A 25,403-nucleotide genomic window follows, 5' to 3' on the forward strand; every position below is an offset into this window, starting at 1 on the left:
CTGTGTTAACTATGACAGCTGTAATTTTAAGTCACATTTTATTGATTGTATTTAAGCAGGCAGGTCATTTAAGAACAGACTTATTTATAAAACTTGTTCAGCCTGAAAGTACAGACTGTCTCTGACTCATGCTTTGAAGAGCAAGGATTTGAGGCAACAATACTCTTTTCTCAGTGAGTTAATATGACAGTGCTCAGATGAAGATGTCAGACAAAGTGTTTGGAGCCATAACACCAGATACGTGTCCTGATTTGCTCTCCACATATTAAATTATTTGAAAATTTATTAAATAACCAGACATAAAGCACCATTTTGAAAGAGACTGACCCTTAACAACAAATGTGGGTGGAGGGGAAGAACAACCGTTTGTTTCAGGGTCCAGAGTTCAGTCAGCTGTTTCAGGTCAGCGTTCACAGCGACCACAGAGTGCCAGTCACTGTAAATAGTGCTCAGAGAGCAAAGCAAGACCAGGCAACTGCAGCCAGAGGTAGTGATCCTCTATATAAATATTGACTATGTGAACATCCCAGCTCCCCAGATCTTTTAGATGTCAGGGCACAAAGGGATGAGTACGTCAAAGTTCGCAAAGAGAAATCTAGTCAGACTGCTTCCCAGCAAAGTTTAAAGACAGTGAAATGTGCAATGTTTATTTGTTCACCATATCTATCAAGGTTAAAAACTAATATTTAGAAGCATCTCAAGGCGTCTGTTGGTTAAGTTTAAATAGACTGTTCAGTTCAGTTGGAACACTCAGTCTTAGTGATTTCCACAGAGGACTCAGAGTTGCAAAGTGTGCCTATTTTCCTCATGGACCTTAACTTCAGTACTGAAGGCATCTGCAAGCAGATCACCCATGGGTATGCTACTGCCAGCTGAGCCTTCTGGTTGCCTCATGTGAGCAGCTGTGAGTACAGCAGCCAGTCGCTGCTGTAAATGCTAATGTTTTCCAAATTAAATGGCTCTTTTGTGCAAATTGGAACTTTTTTGTCACTGTTTGTAGAAATTGAAGCTCACTTATAATTCAGTTTAAACTTTTAACCAAACTGTACTGAACATATTGGATATTAAGTCCACTATGCATATCGGCACTGATTAGGATATCTTAATAAAATACACAGCTTATTAGTATACAGTACGTAACAGTTTATAACAGAAAAAGAACATTATGTAAGAGAATTGTGTTGAGTGGTCATGGGACTGTAATGCAAGTTATGAAATTATATGGAGTGCTTAAGAAAACAAAATATGAGAATAATTGCACCCATGGCAATCCACTCAAATGTGATGATGTTGATACAGCTGTATTTTTTATTAATGGATTAATTAATAAAAAAAAAATACAGCCCTTGTTTAAAAAACAGCCTTGGGTGCTATTTGTTAGCTACGTTCAAAACTCACTGTCATTAACACTTCATATTATCGAAGTCAAAATAATTCAGTTCTCTATAGGGAGGCTGCTGCTGTGTAAACGTTCCCACTGATTGTTGCTGTCACAGTGTTGAATGAGCTGTAATACTGAAAGAGGAGTTGTGAAAAACATCACAGCACATTGACGAGGTCAGATGAAAGGAGGCCGAACACCCTGGATTCAATTGAAATTCTGACGGACACACTCCGCAGTAGATCCAACCAATCACATCTGCATTTGAAACCTAACTTATCTCTATAAGATGGTCACAGCATTGCTTTCCTTTAAGGGCCACTTGTCCACAACAAGTGGTTTATAGTCATTTTTTGCAGAGATGGCAGATGCAGTTAATATTTCAAGGGCTCAGTGTTGTGGCTTCTTTGTCTAATGGTTTGAGAACAAAGATCTACAGTTATTGTTTCCTGACAGATACATAAAGAAAACAGCTACTTTATCAAACCCTTAAATCGTGCTTAAAACCACATCTAGCGTCTTGCTGACATGAACAACCCTTGCATATTTGTTAGTTTTGGATGAATGTTTACCATTATGTTGTTAATGTCACAGCTGTATGGGACGCATTCTGTCAAAACTTCATATTTAAGGAGACTGTTAGGTGTTAATCTGCTACACTGCAGTTATTGCAGGATTGGACCATGATGGCATTAATGACAGGATGACAAACTACTCTCTTGAAGTGGAACAAACATGGAGGGCAGGGGCCAGAGTTAGGGAAAGGTGCTCGATATGAAAGCAGAGCTGTAACAGATGATTATTTTCATTATAGATTATTTTCTCAGTGAATCATTTGGTCCATCAATGCCAGGGAAAAAAAAAAGAAAGATCACAATTCCACAAAGCCCAATGTGATATCTTATGCCTTGTCTGATCAACAGTCCAAAACTCAAAGATATTCAGTTTAATATCATAGAAACTGAATATTATAGCCTTTGTACAGGTAGAATTTATGCCAGAGCTGTAATACTGGATTGGTTTTGACTGAGTCCTCTTGACTGTGGGAAAAAATTTCTGGTTCACTCTACATGTTATATTGCAAAGAGGAAACTGCATATCATAAAAAAATAAACACTGCATCTACTTCACGGAGCACTGAAATGATTACAGCTAAAGAATTTGTTAATCATAATTTTACAAGGTACTTTTTCCTCCCTGTTACAGGCACATTTTGAAGGATGAAGAGGATTTTTCCCAAGTAAAGGTTAAATGCCACTTTACCCTGAAGGCAGATTTGATTAAATTTGACAAACACTTGAAAAAACATGCTCCTCAGCCTCTCTCAGCATGCTGCTGTCACTATGTAGGAGACAAACATGGTGTGATAAGGAAACTCTACAATCTTATCAATTTTGCTGTTATTCTAGAACATGTGACCTCAGCAACGACTGAATCGTGGGCAGCAAACGCAGATGCAACACATGAACATCATAAGCATCTTTAATAGAACAAGTAGGATTTTTACAGGTAAGACTTAAATAACTTGCACATCACAGCTGAGAGGGCATGACACGTAGCACAACAATCTAATCAAGTAACACTGAGGTGGTGCAGATAGAGGAGACCACACCGTTTGATTTTCAGGTCACTGCACAAAATGAACAGTTGATTATTAAACTGGGAAAGACTGATGTACATACAGTACACACTCATCCACACAGTAACAGTTTAGCTTCGAGCTGCCACGACTGGGGTTTGCTGCTGATCACTGGACTGCAGTTGTCTTCCCAGATATTCCCTGTGAAAGAGAAACACAGAAGATTACAAGTTACAGCTCCATCATTCACAAAATCCCTTAAATCCACATAAGGAAGACTAGGGATGCAACTAATGATTATTTTCATCACTGACTAATCTCAAGAGAAAGTACAGCTTGTTTTGCCCAGTCGACAGTGAAAATGCCAAAAATATTTGGTTCAGTATAATATATTACACTTAAAAGTAGAAATTTATTTGAACAGCTGGAACCAAACAATGTTTTTCCACTTTTTTTGATAAATGACAAAAGATAAAACAACAACAAAAAAAAAAACAACAGTTTTAATAAAAATTGCTAATTGACAAACCAACTGCTCAACAAACTGTTTCAGCTTTGTGTCAGACCATGTCTTGGCTGGGAGCAGTGACGTCCTGGCAAACTAACAGCGTCCATACGACTTTGACCTTTAGAATCCGGCTTCATACTGTATGTACCCAACAGACATGAAGTGGCATCAGTTTTCTCATATAACCTTCAGCAAGAAAGCAAATATGTGGCACAGTAGATAATGGGTGGAAATTAGGGTCTTCAATATCTTTTAATTTCAGAGTATGTTTTCTGTAAGCTTCTCAATTTCAAAATGATTCTCCTGGCTCTTGTCACCCAGACCCCATGTTAGTCTTAATGTTGAAATTTAAAGTCATTATTCTCAAAGGTCACACATCTGCTTTAGGTTTCCTTTTTGGCAGGAACATTTTCAGAAATGTTATAACACTCAGCCAATTAATACCAGAAATATCAAATGGCTCTCAGAAACCTAAAAATGAATACGCAGATACTTCTGATGGCAGATACTTCATCCATCCTTGAAAAAAATTAGAGCTCAAACCACAGAGAGAAAGAACATCATGTTTTTCTGCAGATTAACAAAGATGTTTGGACTGTTACGCTGTTATGAAACCCTACTTCTATTTTTAAAGGCTGCCACTTCTTGTATTTACTCTAATTTATATATGAATCACAGAAGCAATGAGCAAATGCAGCACTTTAGGCAGGGGTCACAGCAAAAAGAATTTCTGATTCATAGAAACTACCTGTATAGTTTTGTTCCTTTTGTTTTTTAATGAGTTCTCTTCCCCTTAAAGTGCCAAACATTGCTCATTTTTGGTTAATGCATCCTTGCCTGCATTTAGATTTTGTATCTCTTTGTTAACTGCTGACCCCATTCTAGATGAACAGTCAAGTATTTTCCTAACAAGCATGAATGCACAGTGCAAACTGTGTCTTTTTAATGCCATAAACCTGCAAATGCCCGCAGCTATTTCACTAATTAACATCCACTTCAGTAAAAACAGAGAAATAATTTTTGTGTCTGGGAGAAATGAAACCCCACAGATCCTCCGAGGACCATGGCTCCTCACACCTGCTCTAGTTCAATTCCAACCTACAGTATCAAACAGCCTCTGATCTTCAGATCCCTGTCTCCTATTTCTGTCAAGTAGTTGTCCACAGGGTTGTGGAAAATTTCAGCTTTTAAGAGGGGGACAAAAAAAATATCCTCCAACATCAGAACTCTCTGCACTTCCCTGAAGCTGTCACTGATAACCCTTAGGTGGTCTGCAAATAGCAGCTACATGTTGATTTTGAGTGCTGCCAGACAGTCTTTCTTAACCTTTATTTTACCAGAAGTCCCATTTATAAAGTGAGACCTGGCCAGGATGGCAGTCATATTAATTAACAGCATATTAAAATTCAACACAATATACAAAAACCCCATTCACAAGTTTAAAAACAATGGACTCTCCACCTGGAAGAGCATAGCTGGTTAATAAAAACAGATGGCAGTAATTAGACATATGAGCCAGTGTTATGAAGTCAGTGCTCTGCAGCCCAAGTGCTTTGTATCTGCAGCTGCTGTATCACAGCAAAATGAGCCATGGGGGTAAATACAGCTTGGCATTAGTAACACTTAAATCAGAGGCTAAATAAGAAAACAACTAAGCATTTCAAAAAAAGATAACAGGATAAAGCAGTTTGGGCTTTGAAATTATAATATTACACTGTATGTGACGATGGCACCGGGCAGTTGCAGTTGGTCACAAGATAAATGCATGAATTATATCCACACACCCTAACAACCCAATTTCCGATCCATCCTATATTTTGCTTCATCATTGCAGAAGGAAACGCATGTAAGAAGAAAAAGGTGGTGTGATTTTCACATAACACACGACTGAATGTAATAAAACACATAAAAGGTACAATTTCAATCTTCGAAAAATGCCACGTACACTTGTCTATTCTCTCATGGTTTCATCTAAAACATCACATTATACTACAATCATCTGGCACATGAAAAAGATACAGATATAAGCAAAGGTTCAGCCAATCAGTCACATAACACAGTGTGCCTGCTACATAGAAATGTAATATGAGGATCATCTTGTGTTATAGATCTTGGCAGCACAAAGTCCACACTCAGTTACTAGCACTTTAAAACCAGTCAAGAGTAAAACAAGAACACACATCCTTATTGTTAGATGCTCACATGTCCACAAAAGCACACAGGCGCTGGTATCAGTGTGTACACAGACTACAAGTCCTTTAACTATAGACATTTGTAAAGACTGAGATGGAAGTGTGTGTGCCGCACCTCCTGTCCCTGTGGATTTGTGTCTGCAGACTAGGTTTGCAGTAGCACACAGAGGCTGCAGATGCTTCTGACACTGGGTCTATAGTCTCTTTACTGTTCAGTGACACATTCACATGCTGCACTAAACACAGGCCTGCATATACAGCTGGTTCTCTATGGTGTCAAAATTTATATTAAACTATGTACTAATAGTGTTTCAATATTCAGCCTTATGTTTCACATTTTCCTTGGTATCCGTCTACCCAGTGTGCATTAGATAACACTACAGTAAGATGCAACAATCACATCAGCAAATGTTCCTCAATATCATGCTGTTTGTCTGTGATATGCTGTATGTAAAAAGTCCTTAACAAAGAGTCTCATTTAGAATTTGACAAAGAAGGAAAAAACTGCTTTTTAGATTAAAGCATTTTATGAAATTATGGCCTTAAAGGATAAAGCCAGTCATTTTCTATATTTCTAGTCATTTCAGCAATCTCTATATAGAGACAAACTGACAGTGATTTGCCTCTACTCATGGTCAATGTCTGTCAGTCCCGGATCAGCTTCTTCCTCTGTGCCATAGACGACCGTTGGCCAAAAAGGATTAAAAGCACATCAGGGAAACACACTCCTGCACCGGGGTGACATGTTTCCTTCATTAGCAAACCCCAGACCTGAGTGTGAGGAGCTAGTGGAAGGTAAACAAAGTAGAGAGCTTGCACAAAACCTCACACTTGCACACTTGACTCTGCCTCATGCCAACTTTAGGAAATTATGGCTGCTGGGAGCTTCTGGTTGCAGAACCATCTATCATGGTTGGGTCTGGGGTTTCGTTATGAAAAAAAATGTGCCACCCAGTGCAGTCGTGTGTTTCCCTGATGTGTGTTTAATCATTTTTGAACAACAAGTGAGACCTATCGCACAAACAAGCCAATCCAGGACTGACTAACTGTGAGTAGAAGCAACTCAGTGTCAGTTTTAGGCTCTATATATAGTTTGCTGAAAATTCTATGGGCCTTATCCTTTAAAATGACCAGAGCAGTGCATTTCGCACTGCATGGCATTTTATATACAGCAATGGAATCGTGGAAATCAACAGTACACTCTGTTCAGTGATGTCAGTAAAGGGAGGACTGAAGAGAGGACTATGAATTTTAAGAACATTTGGTCAATTGAAATTCTTACCAAGGTCAGTTCCCACTCTTACAGTTGTTTCTCTCTCTCTCTCCCTCTGGATTTTTTTTTAGGCAAGTACTCTATGATCCTGGACACACATTTGGGTATTTTACTGCCCCTAAAAGCAAGGCTAGTGTATGAAAAGCAGTCTAATAATACACCATAAAACGTCAACGATAGACTTCTGGAGAAAGGACTGCGTTACTGAGGCCAGTACAGCACAAGGACAGAGTGACAGGCAATAACTTAAATAACCAGCCATCAGTACAGAGCTGAGTGGCAAACATGACATGCTTTCAGAACTTATCCAAGAACTGGAGGCACATTAAAGAAAATGATTTTTCAAGGCAGACCAAAGGGCACAAGGATAAGCAACAGGAGGCTCCCGGTTCACACATTCATCTGTGCTGTTGCCCTGACAGCAATAGTCTTCGCTACGTTGAATGAGATGATCTTCTTATAGATGATAACACTTAATGTGACCGTGGGTATGGTGAGCTGCACCAACCTCAGTATTTTCTCACTCTGCAGTAGCATTTCATGAAAGCAGCACATGACTCAGGGTGCTGAAACACCCTTAACCCCTAAGCCTTCCTCTCATAATAGCTCCTGTCCAGGTAAACAAACTAGTGGCAAAGCAGCAGCACATACAGAGAGAACCGACACAAACAGCTATGCTCAAGTGTTTTCCTCATTGTCTTTCAAACCCATTAATCTTTCAAATCCAATTAATTGTTGTGGTGGTGCATGTTATTACTTGAAGCTGAGTTCATCACAAGGGAAGATGTTGACCAGTAAAGACTTAGAAGAGAAGCTGAATAAAACAAGAATAAATAAATGTCCTCAGACGTGATTTGTGTTCAGGGTTTTAAAACAGCAGGCTGCTGCTTTCACACAGCTACACAAATAAGCTGTGATTGATGAAATATCTGTTCCAATATCCAGCCAGCTTTGTCATTAGTATGAAGGCATTTTGTATTAGTTTTAAGTTCAGACTATACGCAAGTTAAATCTTGGCTTCTTTATTTGTGGTAAGATCTTTAATTGCAGCCCGAAGGTTTTTCTTAACTTCTAATTTTAACTTGTCATCATCTTTCTGTAACTATAGTCTTGTTCCCCTATTTTTATTCACAACAGAAAACTAACAACATAAGATCCAATTCCTGGGATTTAGGGCATAATATATACTGTACATTTTTTAAAGCAGGTATGTAAATCAAAATTACCTCTGGCCTTTAAAGAAACTTAAATCTCAATCATGAACCACATTACTTTATCTCCTGGGAAAAAAATGAGAAATGTTAAAAATCTAGCTTCCTGTATCCACGTTGCACCGGGTATCTGATAATGAGCATGTGTTTCTTTCTTTTCAGTTAGCCAAACAAGGCTAAAAACCAAAAACCCTTTGTGCTATAGTGAATAAATAAACTTCTGCCCACACTTCAGTGAACATACCATTTACATGGAACATTAAGATCACTTAGACGGGAAAACTGCACTCCACTGATATTAAACACAATACCTCCATCCACAGTCGCCCAGGGAGCTAAGTGTGTTTTAAATAGCAGCTGGAAACCAAATACATTTTCACTTGCTGTTTGTTGATTTTTTGAGATTGTAAGTAAACCAGTAGGTCATCTTTTAAGGTCTTACCACAGCACACCCACACAGGTGATTTTATTTATGTTGGCTGACCTGCATGCGTGCGCTTGACCAATATCTCAAATCTCCTGTTAGCTTTGTCGCACCTTTGTTAGTCTTATCAGTACATCACATATTTCCCAGCATATTACTGCCCAGCTTCAGACTGAGCAGATCTCTTATCAGCTAAAAACACAATGAAAATATGTGTCAAATGTGTAGAGCCTTTAATTAACAGTATGTAAATGTAGGTGGTTGTTATCTTCATATCAGAAAGCTTGTTCCTCTGAAATTTTAAGTGCTAGTTCATAAGGGTAATGACAGTTTATATAAAGTGATAAACATTCAATGTCAGTTAAGGTGTCCATACCAGTTGTGGACCATGAGCTTCTGCACAGCCAACAGGGCATTGTAACGGACGAGCTGGTCCTCATGGTGCATATGATTCATCACCAGCTGTTTTCCACCCAGCTGCTCAATCACCCTGAAATGGGAGGAATAAAAGGAATAATGGAAGGCAGCCTTTTCCCCCCACACAGACTAAATGCACTATTTTCTTTTTTTTTTTTAATGGTCATTGAATGTTGCAGCATCTCATCCATGGTCAGTAGTCTTGTAAAAGGAAGTAATGCTTTGAAAAGGACAAGAGGACTGCCTAATGTGTATGGTAATATAATAAATTGTCTGCACAGAGTAAAAGAAAAGTTGGTGAAAGTGCAGGAACCCGCACTGTTACCGTTATGTATCTACTTTGGGAAAACCGACCATACAGGGGTTTAATTACCAGCATAAGGCTGGAAATAGGACATATGAATGCCCAGATTGTGAATACAGTGTAACAAAACAGATTTAGGAGACAAGAAAAACCATTAGCAAGCTGCCAATAACACAGTGTCTTTAGGCCAACACCTAAACAATACATTGGAGGGGATAAGGAGGGCTCCAGATAAGAATGAGCCGCCTCACAAGATTTAAGACAATGGATGGAAAGACACCCTGGACTTGAGCTCTACCGCACAGAATCTCATGTTTTTTATGGGTTGTGAGGAGATGGGCTGAGCTTCATGTATGCAGTCATCTTGGGGCACTGGCTACTTTAAAGTAGAATTTTTTTTTTCCATTAAAAGTTTATTGGAGCCAAGGGAAACACTGGTCAGTATTCTTTTTTTTTAACTAAGGTTCAGATCAAAAGACCAGAGTTAGTTTATTTGTCTCATATAATTCAACCTTTGTCATAATTTTTTTTCTTTATATGTTTATAGCCAGCTGCACAGCAAAGCTCAAATCTAAACACACTTAAGAAAACAGATTTATTTGGGCAATTATATTAGCACTGAAAAAAATTATAATTTGTCCTGCAGTTCTTTCAGGAGCACCTACTGACTGGACAGCTGCTTCTGGGGACAGTGACAGAGGTCAAAGTTGGGGACACTTACTTGTGTGTGTGCCCAGGCCAGATCTGGGGGTCAAAGTGCATGCAGCACCAGACCACACAATAGGGTGCCAGTGTCAGAAATTCTACATAAAGTGGATCTATACTTTCTATTTTCACAGAAAAAAATTCACTCACCGTTTCCCACGTGGGTAATGTCGCACGTACTCTCCAATGTCGTGAGCGGCCACTGCTATAACTTGAGGATCATCAGACACCTCCAACAGCCTCGTCAAGATCCTGTTAAAGGCAAGCAGACAGAAGGAGAGCCATTCAACTGGAGAGGTCTGTCTGCAGCACAAGATTTCACCACACTTTATCCACTCAGATCAGATATTTCTCAGATGCTTTAAGACAGACATTCCTGAAAAAGTTTCACAAAACAGATTAACTGAGATACACTTTCTTCCCCAAAGTGGAGGATGTAGAAATGCACCGATCTCTCAAAAAGTCAGGGTTAACTGTTACTTTAAAACTGAAGGCAAAACACAAAACCTAAATGAAAAGACACGAGGAAAGAGATAGCTGCTGAAAAAGTGATATCTTGAGGTTCAGAGTGAGATAAAGCATGGGTGAGGTTAGGCAGGAGAGTCTATTAAAAAAGGAGGGTAATTGGGTAAGCTGAGATGGCACCTGAGCTGATTACAGAGAAAAGAGTGATGAGACACTGAGATGGTAGATCAGAGCTTTTACTGAATGTCAACAGGCCCAACGGAGTGTGTAGCTGGAATACTGGTGTTAAGTTTCTGGTACAACAGTGCCTGATAAAATGACAACTGACATTATGACACTGTGGCATTCAACAGTGATTTGAATCTAAATTTAAGAATTTTAAAGCTGTTTAAAATGTATTTACAGTCAAGCCCGAAATTATTCATACCCCTGGCAAATTCTGACTTAAACTTACTTTTATTCAACCAGCAAGTATTTTTTGACAGGAAATGACACAGGCGTCTCCCAAAAGATAATAATACGATGTACAAGAGGCAGCATTGTGGAAAAAAAAAAATTTCTCAGCCTTTATTTACATTTGAACAAGAAGTGGCATGTCCAAAATTATTCATACCCTTCTCAATAATCAATAGAAAAGCCTTTATTGCCTATTACAGCAATCAAAAGCTTCCTATAATTGCTGACCAGCTTTTTGCATGTCTCCACCGGTATTTTTGCCCATTCATCTTTAGCGATGAGCTCCAACTCTTTCAGGTTGGAGGGTCTCCTTGCCATCACCCTCAGCTTTAGCTCCCTCCACAGATTCTCAATTGGATTCAAGTCAGGACTCTGGCTGGGCCACTGCAAAACGTTAATGTTTTTGTCTGCTAACCATTTCTTCACCACTTTTGCTGTGCAGTTTGGGTCGTTGTCGTGCTGAAATGTCCACTGGTGCCCAAGGCCAAGTTTCTCTGGAGAAGTGGTGTCCTCCTTGGTCTGCGTCTGTGGAACCCAGCGGCGTGCAGTGTCCGTTGGACTGTCTGCCTTGAGATGTTGCCACCAGCAGAGCCCAGATTCATCAGGATGGCCTTGGTGGTGATCCTTGGATTCTTTTTTTATCTTTCTCACTATCCTCCTGGCCAGCACACGTGTCAACTTTGGCTTCCGACCACGTCCTCTGAGATTGTTCACAGTGCAGAACGTCCTGTATTTTGTAATAATACTTTGCACTGTAGCCACTGGAACTTCAAAACATTTAGATATGGTCTTATAGCACTTTCCTGACTCATGAGCAGCCACAATGCGCAGCCACAGGTCCTCAGTGAGCTCCTTTGTCTTAGCCATGACTGTCCACAAACCAACAGCAGAGAGCTTCTGGTTTTCACCTATTGAGTTGATTAAAACAGCTGTTCCCAATGAATCTGTGTAATTAGGAAGCTTTAGAACAGCTTGGACTATTTGGAATGGTATAGAACTTTGGATTTTCCCATAAACTGTGACAGTTTGCAAAGGGCATGAATAATTTTGGACATGCCACTTTTTGTTCAAATGTAAATAAAAGCTGAGAAATTTTTTTTTTCCACAATGCTGCCTCTTGTACATCGTATTATTATTATCTTTTGGGAGACGCCTGTGTCATTTCCTGTCAAAAAATACTTGCTGGGTGAATAAAAGTAAGTTTAAGTCAGAATTTGCCAGGGGAATGAATAATTTCGGGTTTGACTGTATATACATGTTTTACATATTTTAAATTTGGAGAACTATTAAATCTTCCTTATAATAAAACAAAGTTTGTGTCCTTGTGTACAAGCTGTGATATCAGCTGTATTGTTCTTTTGTTTTAAGGGAAGGAGAAAATGAAAGGTCTTGCTCAAGTACATGCTTCGTCTTACTTGAGGAGCTCATAGTTCTTCTCATTCAGGCGGACAGCGTTCTCACGCCAGAACTTCTCAGACTTGTGCACAGGACTCCATTCCAGACGACCCGACTTGAGTTCAGAGCTGTACTCATCAAATGAGCTGGTGGGGGGAGAGAGCAAAAAAGTGAAGAGGACTGTCCAAACATTGTTACTGTTACATGTCCCTCTCAACCTCTGTTGAGAGAGCAATGATAGATACCATTATAAAATGATAATAATATATATAGATAGAGGTGTATATAGAGGTTATCAGAAATATGTTTTAGAAGATATTCTTGCATCCTAAAAATGTGGCAGATTCATGCACTTTGCTATAATATGGTGATTTAAAGGCTCTGCACACCTGACGCCTATTTTCACTGAAATACTGGTTCAAGGATTTTGCCTTCTGTTTTGCAATCTGTTCTCTTTCACTTATGAAAATGAAACTGTTTACAGTATTCCTCTAATGCCTGGTTCAGACTACACATTTTTTTGTCTGATAAGATTGTAAGTCATAAATTCATGCTGTGACTTGGACGAAGGACATGACAGACTACATGTTAGTACCCGATAGATCACAGCCTGCTGTCATTCACGACTTGCGTGGAGGAGGTGCAGGGACTGGGAGAATGTAAAAGCAGAACAGTGTCTGAAGTGGTGTGTGTAATGGAGTCCATTAGGTACCTGAGATCCTGCACACTCTCTCCCAGCTTCTCCAGGAGGAACTTAATGTCCTCAGTGATATCCTCGTCATCATACTTCTGCTGCTCCAGGTTCTCGAGCTGCTTCAGCACCTTACACTGAATCATGGCCAAAGCGTACTCCTGACGAGTCTCCCGCTCTGCGGACTTCTCCAGGAGATTCTGTCAAAGACAGCGACAGATGTTCTATATTAATTATTTCACTCACGTGTGTGCAATTTGTTTGGGAAATGAGATATGATCTGAAAGAACACACAAATTCACACCAAATGAGAAAGTAAATTCTAGTATAGTGCTGAAATCGTTAATCATTTGTTTGACTGACTGACAGAAAACCAACAATTTTGATAACTAATTATTTAAGTCATTTATAGAGTCAAAAAACTTACAAAACAACTCAAAGTGTTTAAACAGAAGTTTTGCTGCTTTTATTTTAGTTATATTGCTGTAAACTAAAATAAATATCGGGGTTTGGGTTGAATTTTAAACTACTGACCTGATTTGGACCTTTGTGAAGATGTAATGGGCATTTTCATTGTTAATTTTATAATCTAACAATGAACCAACTAATTGGCATAGAAATTTTTAAAATGGTAATGACAATTGTTAATCGTATGGAAAAAATTTATATTAGTTAAAATCATGTGAGGGTAGTTTATAAAACAGCATGTGTCAATCAGTTTTTTCAGATTAACATTGGATTATGTCATTTAATGAATTTCAAAAATAAGGCCAGGCATAATATCAATAACTGTGAAAAAGACTGCATATTTATATTGCAATTTGAAGGCACTGTTGTAAATCAACTAGTAAATCAACTAATGTTAAATAAGTCATGATTTTCCTCCAATACAGACACTGCATTTCAGTATATTCTACATCCTTTAAAACCAGGATAAAATTTTTAGGTGTTGTGATGAATGCAGAGCCACACTGCAAAGAGAACACAATGTTCAAATACTGTCAAAGCTATTTTTCAAAGGAAGAGAGTTCCAGAAACTCAGTGTCAGCCAGTAATTGAGACAAAATTCTGGTGGCAAACTTTTGGAAGGCACAAATGAAAAATGGCTTGTGCAGTGGGACCCAGAAATAAGCAGCCTACTCCACACTCTGATTGAAGCTTTTGTGTCAAAATTGAGGCTAAAGCTACAGCTAACTACAAATATGTGACAAATTTATCTAACAAGAATCTGGGATGTGTTCACAACATGTGTCCCAAACGGAGCAAATTGGACAAGTCACAATAAATGTTTACAGTCTGCTTGCAAAGAAAGACATATGGCAAAAAGAAACTTAAAGATTCCTGGGGTCTAACTGTGTTTTTCAAAAAAATTTACTTTTGGTGTCAGAGTTAGGTTTGGGAAAAACATTGTAAACAACAATACTGCCTTTGAGGATATGTTTAAGGACTTCCAGATGGTCTGGATAATTTAAGTCACATTGTCGGTCCCATGTGGTGAGCACATTTATTTGCATAATTGGGACATTTGGGAACAACAGCACCATGTGGAAACAATGCTGAAAATGTTTCTTAAAAAAACAACAACGAAAAACTACTTCTTGTGACCATCCCACTTCCTCAAAATCTGCATGACAGAGCATTGAGAATTCTTGAATCTTAAAAAAAACCCAAACTATTTGTTACTGAGTGAATGTTTTGTAGCTCTCCTTACTTTACGTCAAACAGACACACTGTACTAATGACTTAAGGGAAAACCCATTTAACATCCAGATGTTTCAGGGTCTCCCTTTGCTGCCCACCATTGCTTTTAATTAGCTATAACTGAACTGCAGACCTCTCTGACCAATCATAAATGGAGATCCCTTTCTTTTCACAAACTCCTGACATGACAGTTCTGCTGGCAGGAGAGGTGTGATGAATGAGCTTTTGGGGAAATTCAAAGCAGGAACACACGCAGTATATTCAGGCAAAAATAACACAGTACAATTCTAACTTTGTTCAGTGAATAAAACACAATAGAGAAGTAGTCCATTAAGAACGCAGATGCTTATTTTCTTATGTTAGGATGACAATGATATACTGATGGAAACTGGCCGAGCTAGTATAAGAAGCCATAAATATCTGGCTTAAAGCTGGGTTTGAAAATCATCTCTCCTTCCCAGACTGGTGTACAAGCTCATGTTTCAATCATGTAATCAATGACATTTACCACCCTACTGTGCACTGAGTAAGGCCACCGAGCCCGTCTGATGTCGCTGGGTTGGACAAAATCAGAATATCACAGAAGCTTCTCATTTAAAAATCCACATTACTTGTGGGCTATAATTGGTTGACTGGATATGAATATTGGTATTGCATTCAATATGATATGTGCTCAGGGTGGCCAGGTACTGCAGACTGCTGACTGGACTAATGTGCTGTACAGTAGCTGAGGATTTTTACAGTTAACAAAACATATCAGTATACTGTATATTAACTAAAAGACCAGTGTTTCTCTGCATAAAATGTGTATTCATTTGGGACTAAGCAGTCAGTTCCATACTCTTCCAAACACAATACACAGCCAAATACCTGGAAATCATTATATTAAATTTCAGTGCATTTCCCAGATGTTCCAGGCCACTGCTGGTGCCCTGTCAGACTCACTAACTTCCTCTAATTAAAAAGCGCCTCAGCGCTGGGAGATAAATGGAACCTTTGCCATTAATTCAACTGTATGGAGAATTCATTATCTGGCATAAACACAAAACAGAAGAGCAAACCCAAAGCACAGCTTGTAGGACTACATTAAATATCCAGTGGATGTTTATGAACAATCACAGTAAAGAGCAAAAAAGGTTGCATAATCCCAAATGCATCTTTTATGGGCTGCTTCATCTGTTGTTTAAGTGTTGCAGTGTCACTTTGTGCTTGTGATAGAGTATAGGGTCTAAATATATGTAAATGTTCACCATTATTAACACCACTGTGGTGCCCTTGAGCAAGGCTCTTATCTCCAACCAGCCCAGTGGAGCTGCTCAGTGGCCACAGGTCAGTTTGTAAATACGTATACTGGGCAGCGTCGAGGTGTCAACATGCAACTGTGTGAATGTGAACAGGGCGTCACCGAAAAAGAGAGGTGGTCTCTCAGTGGATCTACCCTGAATAAATAAAGGTAAAAAATGTTGCAAAGATTTTGAAAATGTACCGTGACGGCACATTATGCTTCGCCCATCTCTTCATCTATCTACATCCTAGTGTTTTCTGTCTCAACTAACAGTGGGAGTCTGTGAATCAGCCATAGCAATGTTTTTCCACAGCTAGTACTAGCTTGAAGCCTTGGTACGAGATTAGTAGTAGACCAGTGGTGTGTTCACATATTGACTGACAGCAGTGAACCCCCAGCTCTAACTCTGACCTTCACTTGCTTGGTCTGAAGGGTGATGCTCAGGGAATACCTCTACACTGGTGCCAGTCTCTTCACTGAGTCTGGGTCATAGAAGCCTTTGATAGCACCTGTCAAGTTCTGCAGTATATTTCAACTAAATATTTGAAAAAAGATACACACTGTATCTTCTGGATGACTGTATATTTAATAGGTTTACTATGGTGATTTTAATGGTGTTTGTTGCTTATTTCTTCCCTTTGACACATGTATTCATGTAAATGTTTATGTACTCAAATTTTACTACAAATATTCAGCAAAATAAAAAAACGACTATTTTAAACTATGATTGTAGTTTTTAAACTAAGGTCCATGTTAAGGGACAGCATTCAGCCAGCGTAGGCAAAACATTTTCTGTGAAAAGTGGCATTTCAGAGACACACAGAATGAGTGAGAAATGCTGACACATACCCTGAATGCAGCTAGAATAATTCGAGTGACCTTCTCCTTGACAGACTCCTGGAGGATGTCGGACAGGGCCGGCACTATGTTGTAACGTCTCAGCTGCTCACAGAGCTGAGGACTGAAGGCCAGGAGCCAAATGCAGAAGATCATCTGATACTGGAGCTGGAAGCCGCACTTGTTGCTCAGCACTGCTGTGATGCTTCAATAGGAAATAAGATAAAAATAATAGAAAGCAAAATAAAAAAAAATAAAAATTTAATAACACAAAGTGCTGAAATGTGGACGGTTTGCTAATAAAGAAGCTTTCACTGCTGTGTGCCTACGTGCTGCTAATCCATTATCTCTGATGATGGCTGAGAATGAAATGTCCAGACAGTCTTCAGAATAATAGCGTTGCTCAAAATACAGAGTATAGTACTAATGACTACAGCTGGACAGTGCATCATACCCTTTCTGAAATAGCTGGAAAGTGCAGAGATGTGGATCTTATAGATGTGCAATAATTACCTGACCTGAAGGGACCAGGTGAAAGATAGACCCCATTAACAACTTGGACCACAAGCAACTCTGACAATCAAAAGCAGGAACACTAACTCTTCTATCCAAGAAGGGTTTGGATAGAAGGGTAAACAAGATTTTGTTTCATTCCATCAAAAAGAAAAACACAGTTTGACTTATTACTAGTCCTGGATTAAACAGGATGATCATCTTGTTACTGGCTTCTTCTCTTTCTTTCGCCTGAGGGTTTTGATGTTGAGTGAAAATAAGTAGATTTTGTACTTCAGAACTTTTTGAATGATAGTTTTAACTCACTGCTGTATTTTTCAGACCACTGTCTGTAAGCAAGGCTGCCCCTCATGGTTATTGTGGCGTAACTGGTAGCAACCAAGTACATTTACTCTTCTATTATACTTTGTACTTTGCGTGTTGGCATTTTCTGCCTCTGTTTTCTTTTACACTGAAACAACTGTAATGATAGTGAATTAATGACCTCTCTGAACAATTTATATGTCTAATTGCCAAGTAACAGAATTTTTCAAGGTACAGTATTTAGTTATATTTTTGCAAATTATAAAGTCATTACTCACCAGTTGACTCCATCAGCCTCCACCCAGGCAAACCTATATTCATTGACCCTCAGCATCAGCTGAAGGCAGCCGGCCACACATTGGACATACTGAGAGCTCTGCGAACGACACAGGCAAATATTTACTCAATCAGAAGTGTGAGTCGTAGCTGTGTAATCAGGAAAACAAACAAAATGTTAGAAGGTCAAGTACAATTGGTGCAATTCTGAAACATGAAGTAGTAGTTGACAAGCAGAGATAGCACATGGAAGAGGACCAGTCCAAAACTTGCACCTATCAAACCTGAAGCATTGCACATGCAGTCTATCATATATGCATATAAGGTATACACACACACACACACACATACATCAACGCGTGCTAGATCACAGACCCAGTAGAACAATAGTGAGCAGCGGCAGGGAAAACTGTCGCATTACACCTGAGCAGAATGATGTAAATTGGAATTAGAGTGGAAGAAACTGAGAGGAAAAGAATAAATCACATTAATCTGTTAATTAAAAGAGGTTGAACAAAAACAAAGTCCAGCAAGATAAACAGGCAGCAGTGAAGACAGAAGAGTGGTAAAATAGTGGAGGTTACCTGGTTGAAAATGCAGAGGAAAAATGATCAGTACTCATGTCAATATATTTGAGCACAGTTATCACAATAATCACACTATTCTTGAGAAAGCATGGGGTATACATTGGTAAGCCGTTGTGCAGATGTTGTTCCATTTTTCCCTCGTTATCCTAATGTATAGGAAAAGCTGTGTTTGTCATGCACTTTCAGTAATAAAGAGAAGTAGCTTATGGCATGCAATTTGTATGGATTTAACCAACCAGTGTCAGCAAACACCATGCTGTCAAAATGACAAATTCATCTAAAACTGCTCTAACAGCCTCAGGTCTCCAACAATCTGGATGTATAAAAAAAAAAAAACGGGAGTGCAAGAGCAGGATGGGAGAGAAAGAGGGGAAAGAAAAGACATGAAAGTCCAGTGACAGCTGACCGATGACGTCTTGCAAAAACCCTACTTCTTTTCGTATTATTATTTTCTGTAGAAGCACCAGGGTTACTGAAGACACTCTTCACTCATACTCACTTCACTGGGGGACATAGTTCCTGCTCCTGAGCTTGTTTCTGGACCTGTACCATGTAGGTTCTAATGAGAGATAAGAAAGAAAAATCACGTGCAAAATTGTTCACAATCCATCACTTCAAGCCGAGTAACAGTGGCACTGGACAACACAGTACAGTATGTGCTGTAAACTTGGCCACAAACGTATGTCATTGACAGCGGATGTTCACTGATCCAATGCCTGACTGTTGAGGAGAGAAATGATTATCAAACACAATCTCTAGAAATTGTTACACTTTAAGAACATATTTCACAAAGACAAAATGTTTGACATGAGGAGAAAATGGCAATATCAGGCTTTTGGAAAAGCTGTCTGTATCTGATTTGAAGACAACCTGAGATCATCTTAAAAATACCGGTGTACCAAGCAGAAGAACAAGAGTAAAACTACAGAAGAAATCAATATTCTGCTCAGCCAATTCTTTGGTGCATTCACCAAGGCAAGGCTTACAATGCAGTTTTCACTGGGCCACCTCAAGGTCTGACAAAGCCTGCTCAACCTGAGTGTGAATAAATAAATACATTCTATTAAATCAGACAAGGTTTTCATCATGAGACAAAACAGGACTAGAATCAATGTAAAATTACTAGTGAGAGAAATCAGAAATTACTTCAGTTGTTGAGACGATGAGACAAACAAATTAAACTCTGTGGAAAATAATAAGCCAACGTCTCTGACGACACATCATGTAAGAAATTAATTGCCCATTACATGATAATTTCAAGTTTATTTCAAAACTCAATTACACAGTACATTGTACAGACACAAAATCTGATCATTCATCCTGTCAAAAAGATGAATCCCACTAAAATGGGCCTGACAAACTTTAGGTTTTCTAATGAACATGAACTCCAGACCTGTTTATGATCATGCACTATGTACCCTGAAAATTAAGTATCTCGACAAGAACAAAATCATCGATTTTGGTGATGCTCGTCATTAAGAGTGCCACGTTTTTCTTATTATACAACTACTGCTAATAACACTGTGAGAGTAGTCTGTTAGTCACATCAAACAGACAGAGCTCAATTTGATGTAGAAGAGGCACTGTAAAATGAAAAGATTCAACAGTTTGGACTCCACATGTAGTTAATGACATTGTATGTGCTGTAACTACCTTTTAAACCAAAATTCTTCAGAAAGTCCTATTATACATCAGAAGATATTTAGCAGCAATATTCTGGCAAATATACCTGTGAACTGAGCTGGCTTTTGATCCAGTTGAAGTAGTAGTTCAAATCACTTCCTTCCATCAGATCACGGCCCCAGGCAGCCAGCTTAGCGATGATCCTCGCCGCCTAATATCAAAACGCATTTCGCATTCATAATGCTGTGCATAAACAGTGGAAATTTACAGCAATGCAATCATTTTGCTGCACTGTTTGAGGCATAATAAGCTAAGACATTTCCCTGTTTTATCTAGCTACAGTGTATGATCAGGTCATTGATGCATGATAGCATCTTAAATGTTTATTTCAGGGAGGAAGAGAAACCAAAAAAATGAAAGCTAGGCACACAGATAACAAGACCTTCAATTTACAAAAACCTCTTCAGAAACACAGAAAATACTGACTACACACAAAACATGAACCGCAATCTCATCTAAGTGCAAAAATGACTGAGGCTACAATGACTATCTCCATCTATTTCAGCTTGTTAAATGCCCCCTATGCCTTTTGATGAGACGGGAACAAATTCAACTTTCCAATTTCCTCCTTGCCAAGAGAGGATTTGAAGAAATATTGAAACTGTAATTTAAAAGCAATAGTCACTGGACAGTTGGACTGAATTCAAATGTTGTGTCAGAGCCTTGAGGCCACATTATACCCTCCTGCTGGTTGCCATCCGGCTGGGATTCTTAATTAATCTATGGGTGCCCCAACACAGTACTCAGTTTGTCTTCAGGTGGTCACCCTTAATTTGACAGGAAGAAACCATTACATTAATTGCTTGTTTTTGATGAAAACGGGGAAGGTTGCTTTGTGAGGAATTATTGATGTCTTGCTATTTTTAGAAGCAGAGCCACATTTGTAAAAAATTCATGGCTCTGAAAAGTTTTATGGAATAAACCTTACCATTGAAAATATGATCAGTACACTATGATTGTAGTTAATTAGCTAAGGTCAGATAGTAAAATATATATGTACTTTAAAAAAAAAAAAAATCACACTGTGCTTGTTCAGTCTATAGACCAATAATGTCCATCATGGTAGTCAATGACAAAGAAATTAATAATTGCATTGTAATTAATATGTTCTACATTTGGATTTTTCTGTATTCTAAAAAAATACTTGGTATCAATATTTCTTAACTCACCATGTGCACAGTAAAAAGGTCCTGACGATTCAGCATGGGAAGGAAATAGGACCAGGCGGTGTTCTTTGTCTTTTTGGCATAGTCAAAGAAGATGTTCACCCTCTGATGGTTCTCCTGGGTATCGACAGTGACGGGATTTTAAACGTGGACAGTCGGTTAAGTGCATGGAGCCAAATCCTTCTTTACAAGCCAATAATATTTACAAGAAAAAAAAGCCTCTTGTTTATACAAAAGCAAATTCCAAATAAGCCAGGATGTAAAAACAGTCACGATGAGGGCTGATATCTCCAAGTTTAAAGTTGGCTCAATTCACTGACTAGTATCATTAGTACCAGTTACTTTCTGTTATATCAACAGCTGTTGAGATTTCAGATTTTTTTTGGCTACAAAATACTTTATACACCACCCCTAATGAACAGAAACATTGTCAGTGCCAAATGTAGGTAGAAAAATCAACACTTTTCTCAAAGTTGACACATCTGCAAAAACATCACTTTCTATGCATACATATAAAATTCAAAGTTCTATCCTGTCAATCCTCTTGCTCTTTTCTGTCAAGTTTTTAATATCATGACAGGATGTTTGAATGCAAACAAATCCTAAATCAACATATTTGCATGGTGGGAATAATGCGAGTTAAATGTGAAAAGGGTCAGTCTGTTTACCTGCAATGTGTCATCAATCAGAGTCAGGATATACTGGACTGTCTGCTCCTTGGAGATGTGGGCCATCAGGTTCAGAAAGGTCTTAGCACACTGAGCAAAAACAAAACAGATGCATAAACATTCAGAATGACAAACTGAATAAACTGCATGCCATCTCTAAAAACAGTCCAGAGTGTATCTCAGGACAGCAAAATGTCAGCTTTAGATGCTAATTAATGCAGAAGGAAGAACACCACATCCAAATCAAAACTGTGTCCTTTGGCTGCTTTTAACAGTCTCAAAAAGCCAGGCCAGGGGTAGGACAGTGGAGAGAAACCACGTTATGTCCCACTGTCACTTGACTTATCATATGATATGTAAAATCTTAGTTACAGTAATGCACCTTTAAAGCTATAAGCTTGCAGGATGGTTGGTGACCCACACAATCTCCTCTGTGGGTGTGTGTGTGTTGTTCACAACAACTAATGTGTACACACTCGCACCAAGTCTGCTCTCTTCCATGCGGGACTTGGCACTGTTCTCCAACACTGTAAACTAAACTGCAGTAAGCACAGGGGAAGGCTGATGTTCAAGAAGAAAGCAGAAAGACATTTACAGTGGCTTTATGTCACTCCTGTAAACCGTAAGTGTTGTTTTCCACTTATAAATACATTGGTTATGTGGTTTCTGATTTGTATTGGAAGGAGGCAGAAAAAGAATCAACACTCAGGCAGCACGGCCACAAACCACACACTGTCAATTTTCAAGAGGTATGTGTGCGACCTTCCCCGTCTTGCTGCTGCTTTGCTTAAATGTCAGGCATCAGCTCTGTGCAGCCAAAAGAAGACTAAGAATGAATAAGCTTTTTTTTTTTACCAAATACTATTACTGGTCTTTAAAAAGATCCTGTTTTAATGTGCCTGGTTGTTTGGTTTGGAAGGTTGAGAACTGAAGATCAGGCTGAAAACAGCGAACTAAAACTAAAGCAACTACTATAGCATGTATTGGATGAGCCCATTAGTTAAACACACACAAAAAAATCAGCGATAAGGCAAAGAAATCATATACCTGATGTCCTTCATTGGTCAGAATGACCTGTTTCTCCTCAGAGTTTGCCACCTCAAACTTCTTGATGAATTCACAGTCCTCCGCTGAGATCATCTGACTCCTAGAAGAAAATTCATTGAGACATTGGCAAAATGGTAAATTGGGAGTGCACTATCACTTTTATAAATAATGATGCAATTTAATTACATGTTCTTTTGACATGAAATTTTGTCAAAAGCAAGGCCAAGACTGGGCTGGGTAATAAAGACGATTGCTTCTATTAATCACAAGGTCTTCAAAACATTTCCTTTACTGTTGGAACAAGACATACAACATACATGTGTGCAGCTTATCCACACACTGGAAGGCTGTCATTGCATTGATACTAGCACACCGCTTCTAATTGCAAAGGCAAATTTTACAATAATGGCAATTTACCAAGTAATTCCAGATGTTCTCATTAAGGCATAACACATGGTCCATGAAGACAGACAGAAAACATGTAAAAACTTGCTTGAAGATTTTTTTTATTATAATAATGTGAGTCTGCTGTATTGAAGCATATATAAACTCAAAGAGGAAGTATCACTTAAGACAGTGAATCAGAACACAGGAACTAGAGCAGAGCTGCTTTTAGATTAGCACATTGCACTCTACAACCTAAGACAAAGATGGTTAACAAAATATTGGTCTTTCAATACAATGCCTCCAGCACAACACCACTACGCACTAACATTTAAATAGTAAACATGGAAGGAGAGGAGAAGAATTATTTCTTTTATGGCAGGCTCAAAACATCTTAAGCCTTGAAAAAGTTCAACAGTATTAGACTGTACAATGTAATAAAGTGTCCAGTGAGTGTATATTGACATGATGTGTACTTACTGCAAGTAGGACTGCCAGTTGACCAGATTGGCCCGCACCTCTGCTGCCTTTGCAGCAATGATGTTGGTGGGGACTGCAGCGTCCACAGCCCCGCGGATATCCATCCTGTGATATATCTACTACAGTATCTGTCAGGGGAAAAATCCAACACGAGTTGGATGGAAACACCAGAACATCTTTTTTGGGTACCACCGTTAGCTAAAAGCTTGCTAGCAAAATAAGTAGCGGACGCTAAGCTAACCTAGCCGCGCTAGCACAGCTTCTCATCCATCCATTCTGTCAGCATGGTAAAATGACCGCTATACAGGCAACAACACTTAGGACAACAGAATCAGACAAAACACGTGTTTGCTAAATTATAACATATTTGATAAGAAGTAAGAGAGTATAAATCCACACGAATTACTCACCTTGCTAATGTCCTGTGCAAACAGCTGACAGACTACAACAGGACGTCACGATCATCATGTGACAATCAGTCACGTGCATTGCTCTGTTTGACCTCAACAGGAGTTACCCAGAGCAGAGGAGTTTCAGTTCAGATCAAAAAACGTTTTCACGAAACGACAGTAACAGAGTGAAAGTTTTGATAAAAGTTGTAAAAATATCATGGCCGTGTAATAATGTAACTAACTACACCGAAGTAGGTACTATACTCAAGTACAATGTTGAAGTACTCTACTTTAACCTCTTCACATGAACATATCTATTAAAGTGGATAAAGTAAAAGCAACATAAAATTTCTAACATTTTTTTGCTTAAAGTCAGTAGACCTACATTTACTTTGTATTTAAGTATATACTTTGTATATTTGAGGTAGCTAACTTGGACTTTACTTGAGCATTTTCATTTCATGCGACTTTATAGTCTACTTAGTCTACTCCACTATAATTCATAAAGAAATATTGTACTGCGTTCCCTTACAGTTATATAAGTCACTAGTTTGCAGATTGAGATTTTGCATATACAAAGTAGGCCTGTATGAGCTTGTGTAGCAGAGTTATAATTCCATTTGCCATAACCTAAATAATTTGTTGCCTTGCAAAATATTATGCATTTTTTTATCCATGAAACTACCCAAAACTATGTAAAACATTACCTCAGCCTCCACCAGCTACAACAGTAAAATGATACTTACTGCATCAATTTAATATCCAGTAATGTAGTATATTTGATTTGATTTGATTTGATTTATTTATTCTTTCAAACATGTAACAACAATCAATATGTAACCACACATAATTCCAGACATATCCACAAATATAGTTTCAATTTGCTTATACCTAGTACATGCTTGAACGGAGTAGGAAGAAGTTAGACTTATCTAGTCCTACCCCCTAACATCATCTTATCAACATTGGTTTGCAAGCAGTATTACTACATGGATACATATTCTACATCCACACTCCCATCTGATTAATCATTAAGCCTGTTCTTGCCCATATCTTGATTGACACATACCTTTATATCTG

The 25,403-nt window shown here is 38.6% G+C and overlaps 1 protein-coding gene across 2 annotated transcripts; it reads right to left on the bottom strand.

The window, feature by feature from the left end:
* Positions 1 to 2,845: 2,845 nt before the first annotated feature.
* atp6v1h (ATPase H+ transporting V1 subunit H) lies at positions 2,846 to 24,461 on the bottom strand. 2 transcript variants are annotated; one of them, XM_020591581.1, is made up of 14 exons: positions 24,342 to 24,461; positions 23,932 to 24,059; positions 23,068 to 23,167; positions 22,021 to 22,110; positions 21,356 to 21,469; positions 20,233 to 20,337; positions 19,003 to 19,062; positions 17,919 to 18,016; positions 16,837 to 17,029; positions 13,023 to 13,201; positions 12,331 to 12,456; positions 10,145 to 10,246; positions 8,945 to 9,058; positions 2,846 to 3,161 (listed from the first exon to the last, which is right to left on the bottom strand). In XM_020591581.1, the coding sequence occupies exons 2-14, from the start codon at positions 24,033 to 24,035 to the stop codon at positions 3,092 to 3,094; spliced, it is 1,455 nt and encodes a 484-aa protein (XP_020447237.1). In that variant the 5' UTR covers positions 24,036 to 24,059; positions 24,342 to 24,461; the 3' UTR covers positions 2,846 to 3,091. The 2 variants fall into 2 exon arrangements, with proteins under 2 accessions (XP_020447237.1, XP_020447238.1); XM_020591582.1 differs by lacking the exon at positions 19,003 to 19,062.
* Positions 24,462 to 25,403: the final 942 nt, after the last annotated feature.

Source organism: Monopterus albus, unplaced genomic scaffold (assembly GCF_001952655.1).
Source record: "Monopterus albus unplaced genomic scaffold, M_albus_1.0 scaffold14.1, whole genome shotgun sequence".
NCBI classification, from domain to species: Eukaryota; Metazoa; Chordata; class Actinopteri; order Synbranchiformes; family Synbranchidae; genus Monopterus; species Monopterus albus.

Excerpts from the sequence above, each read along its gene's own strand:
- atp6v1h (XM_020591581.1), bottom strand. The coding sequence starts at position 24,035 with ATGGATATCCGCGGGGCTGTGGACGCTGCAGTCCCCACCAACATCATT. Across the intron at positions 10,247-12,330 it reads AAGAACTATGAGCTCCTCAA|GATCTTGACGAGGCTGTTGG; the intron begins GTAAGACGAAGC and ends TGCCTTTAACAG. Across the intron at positions 9,059-10,144 it reads CATTACCCACGTGGGAAACG|GGTGATTGAGCAGCTGGGTG; the intron begins GTGAGTGAATTT and ends CTCCCATTTCAG.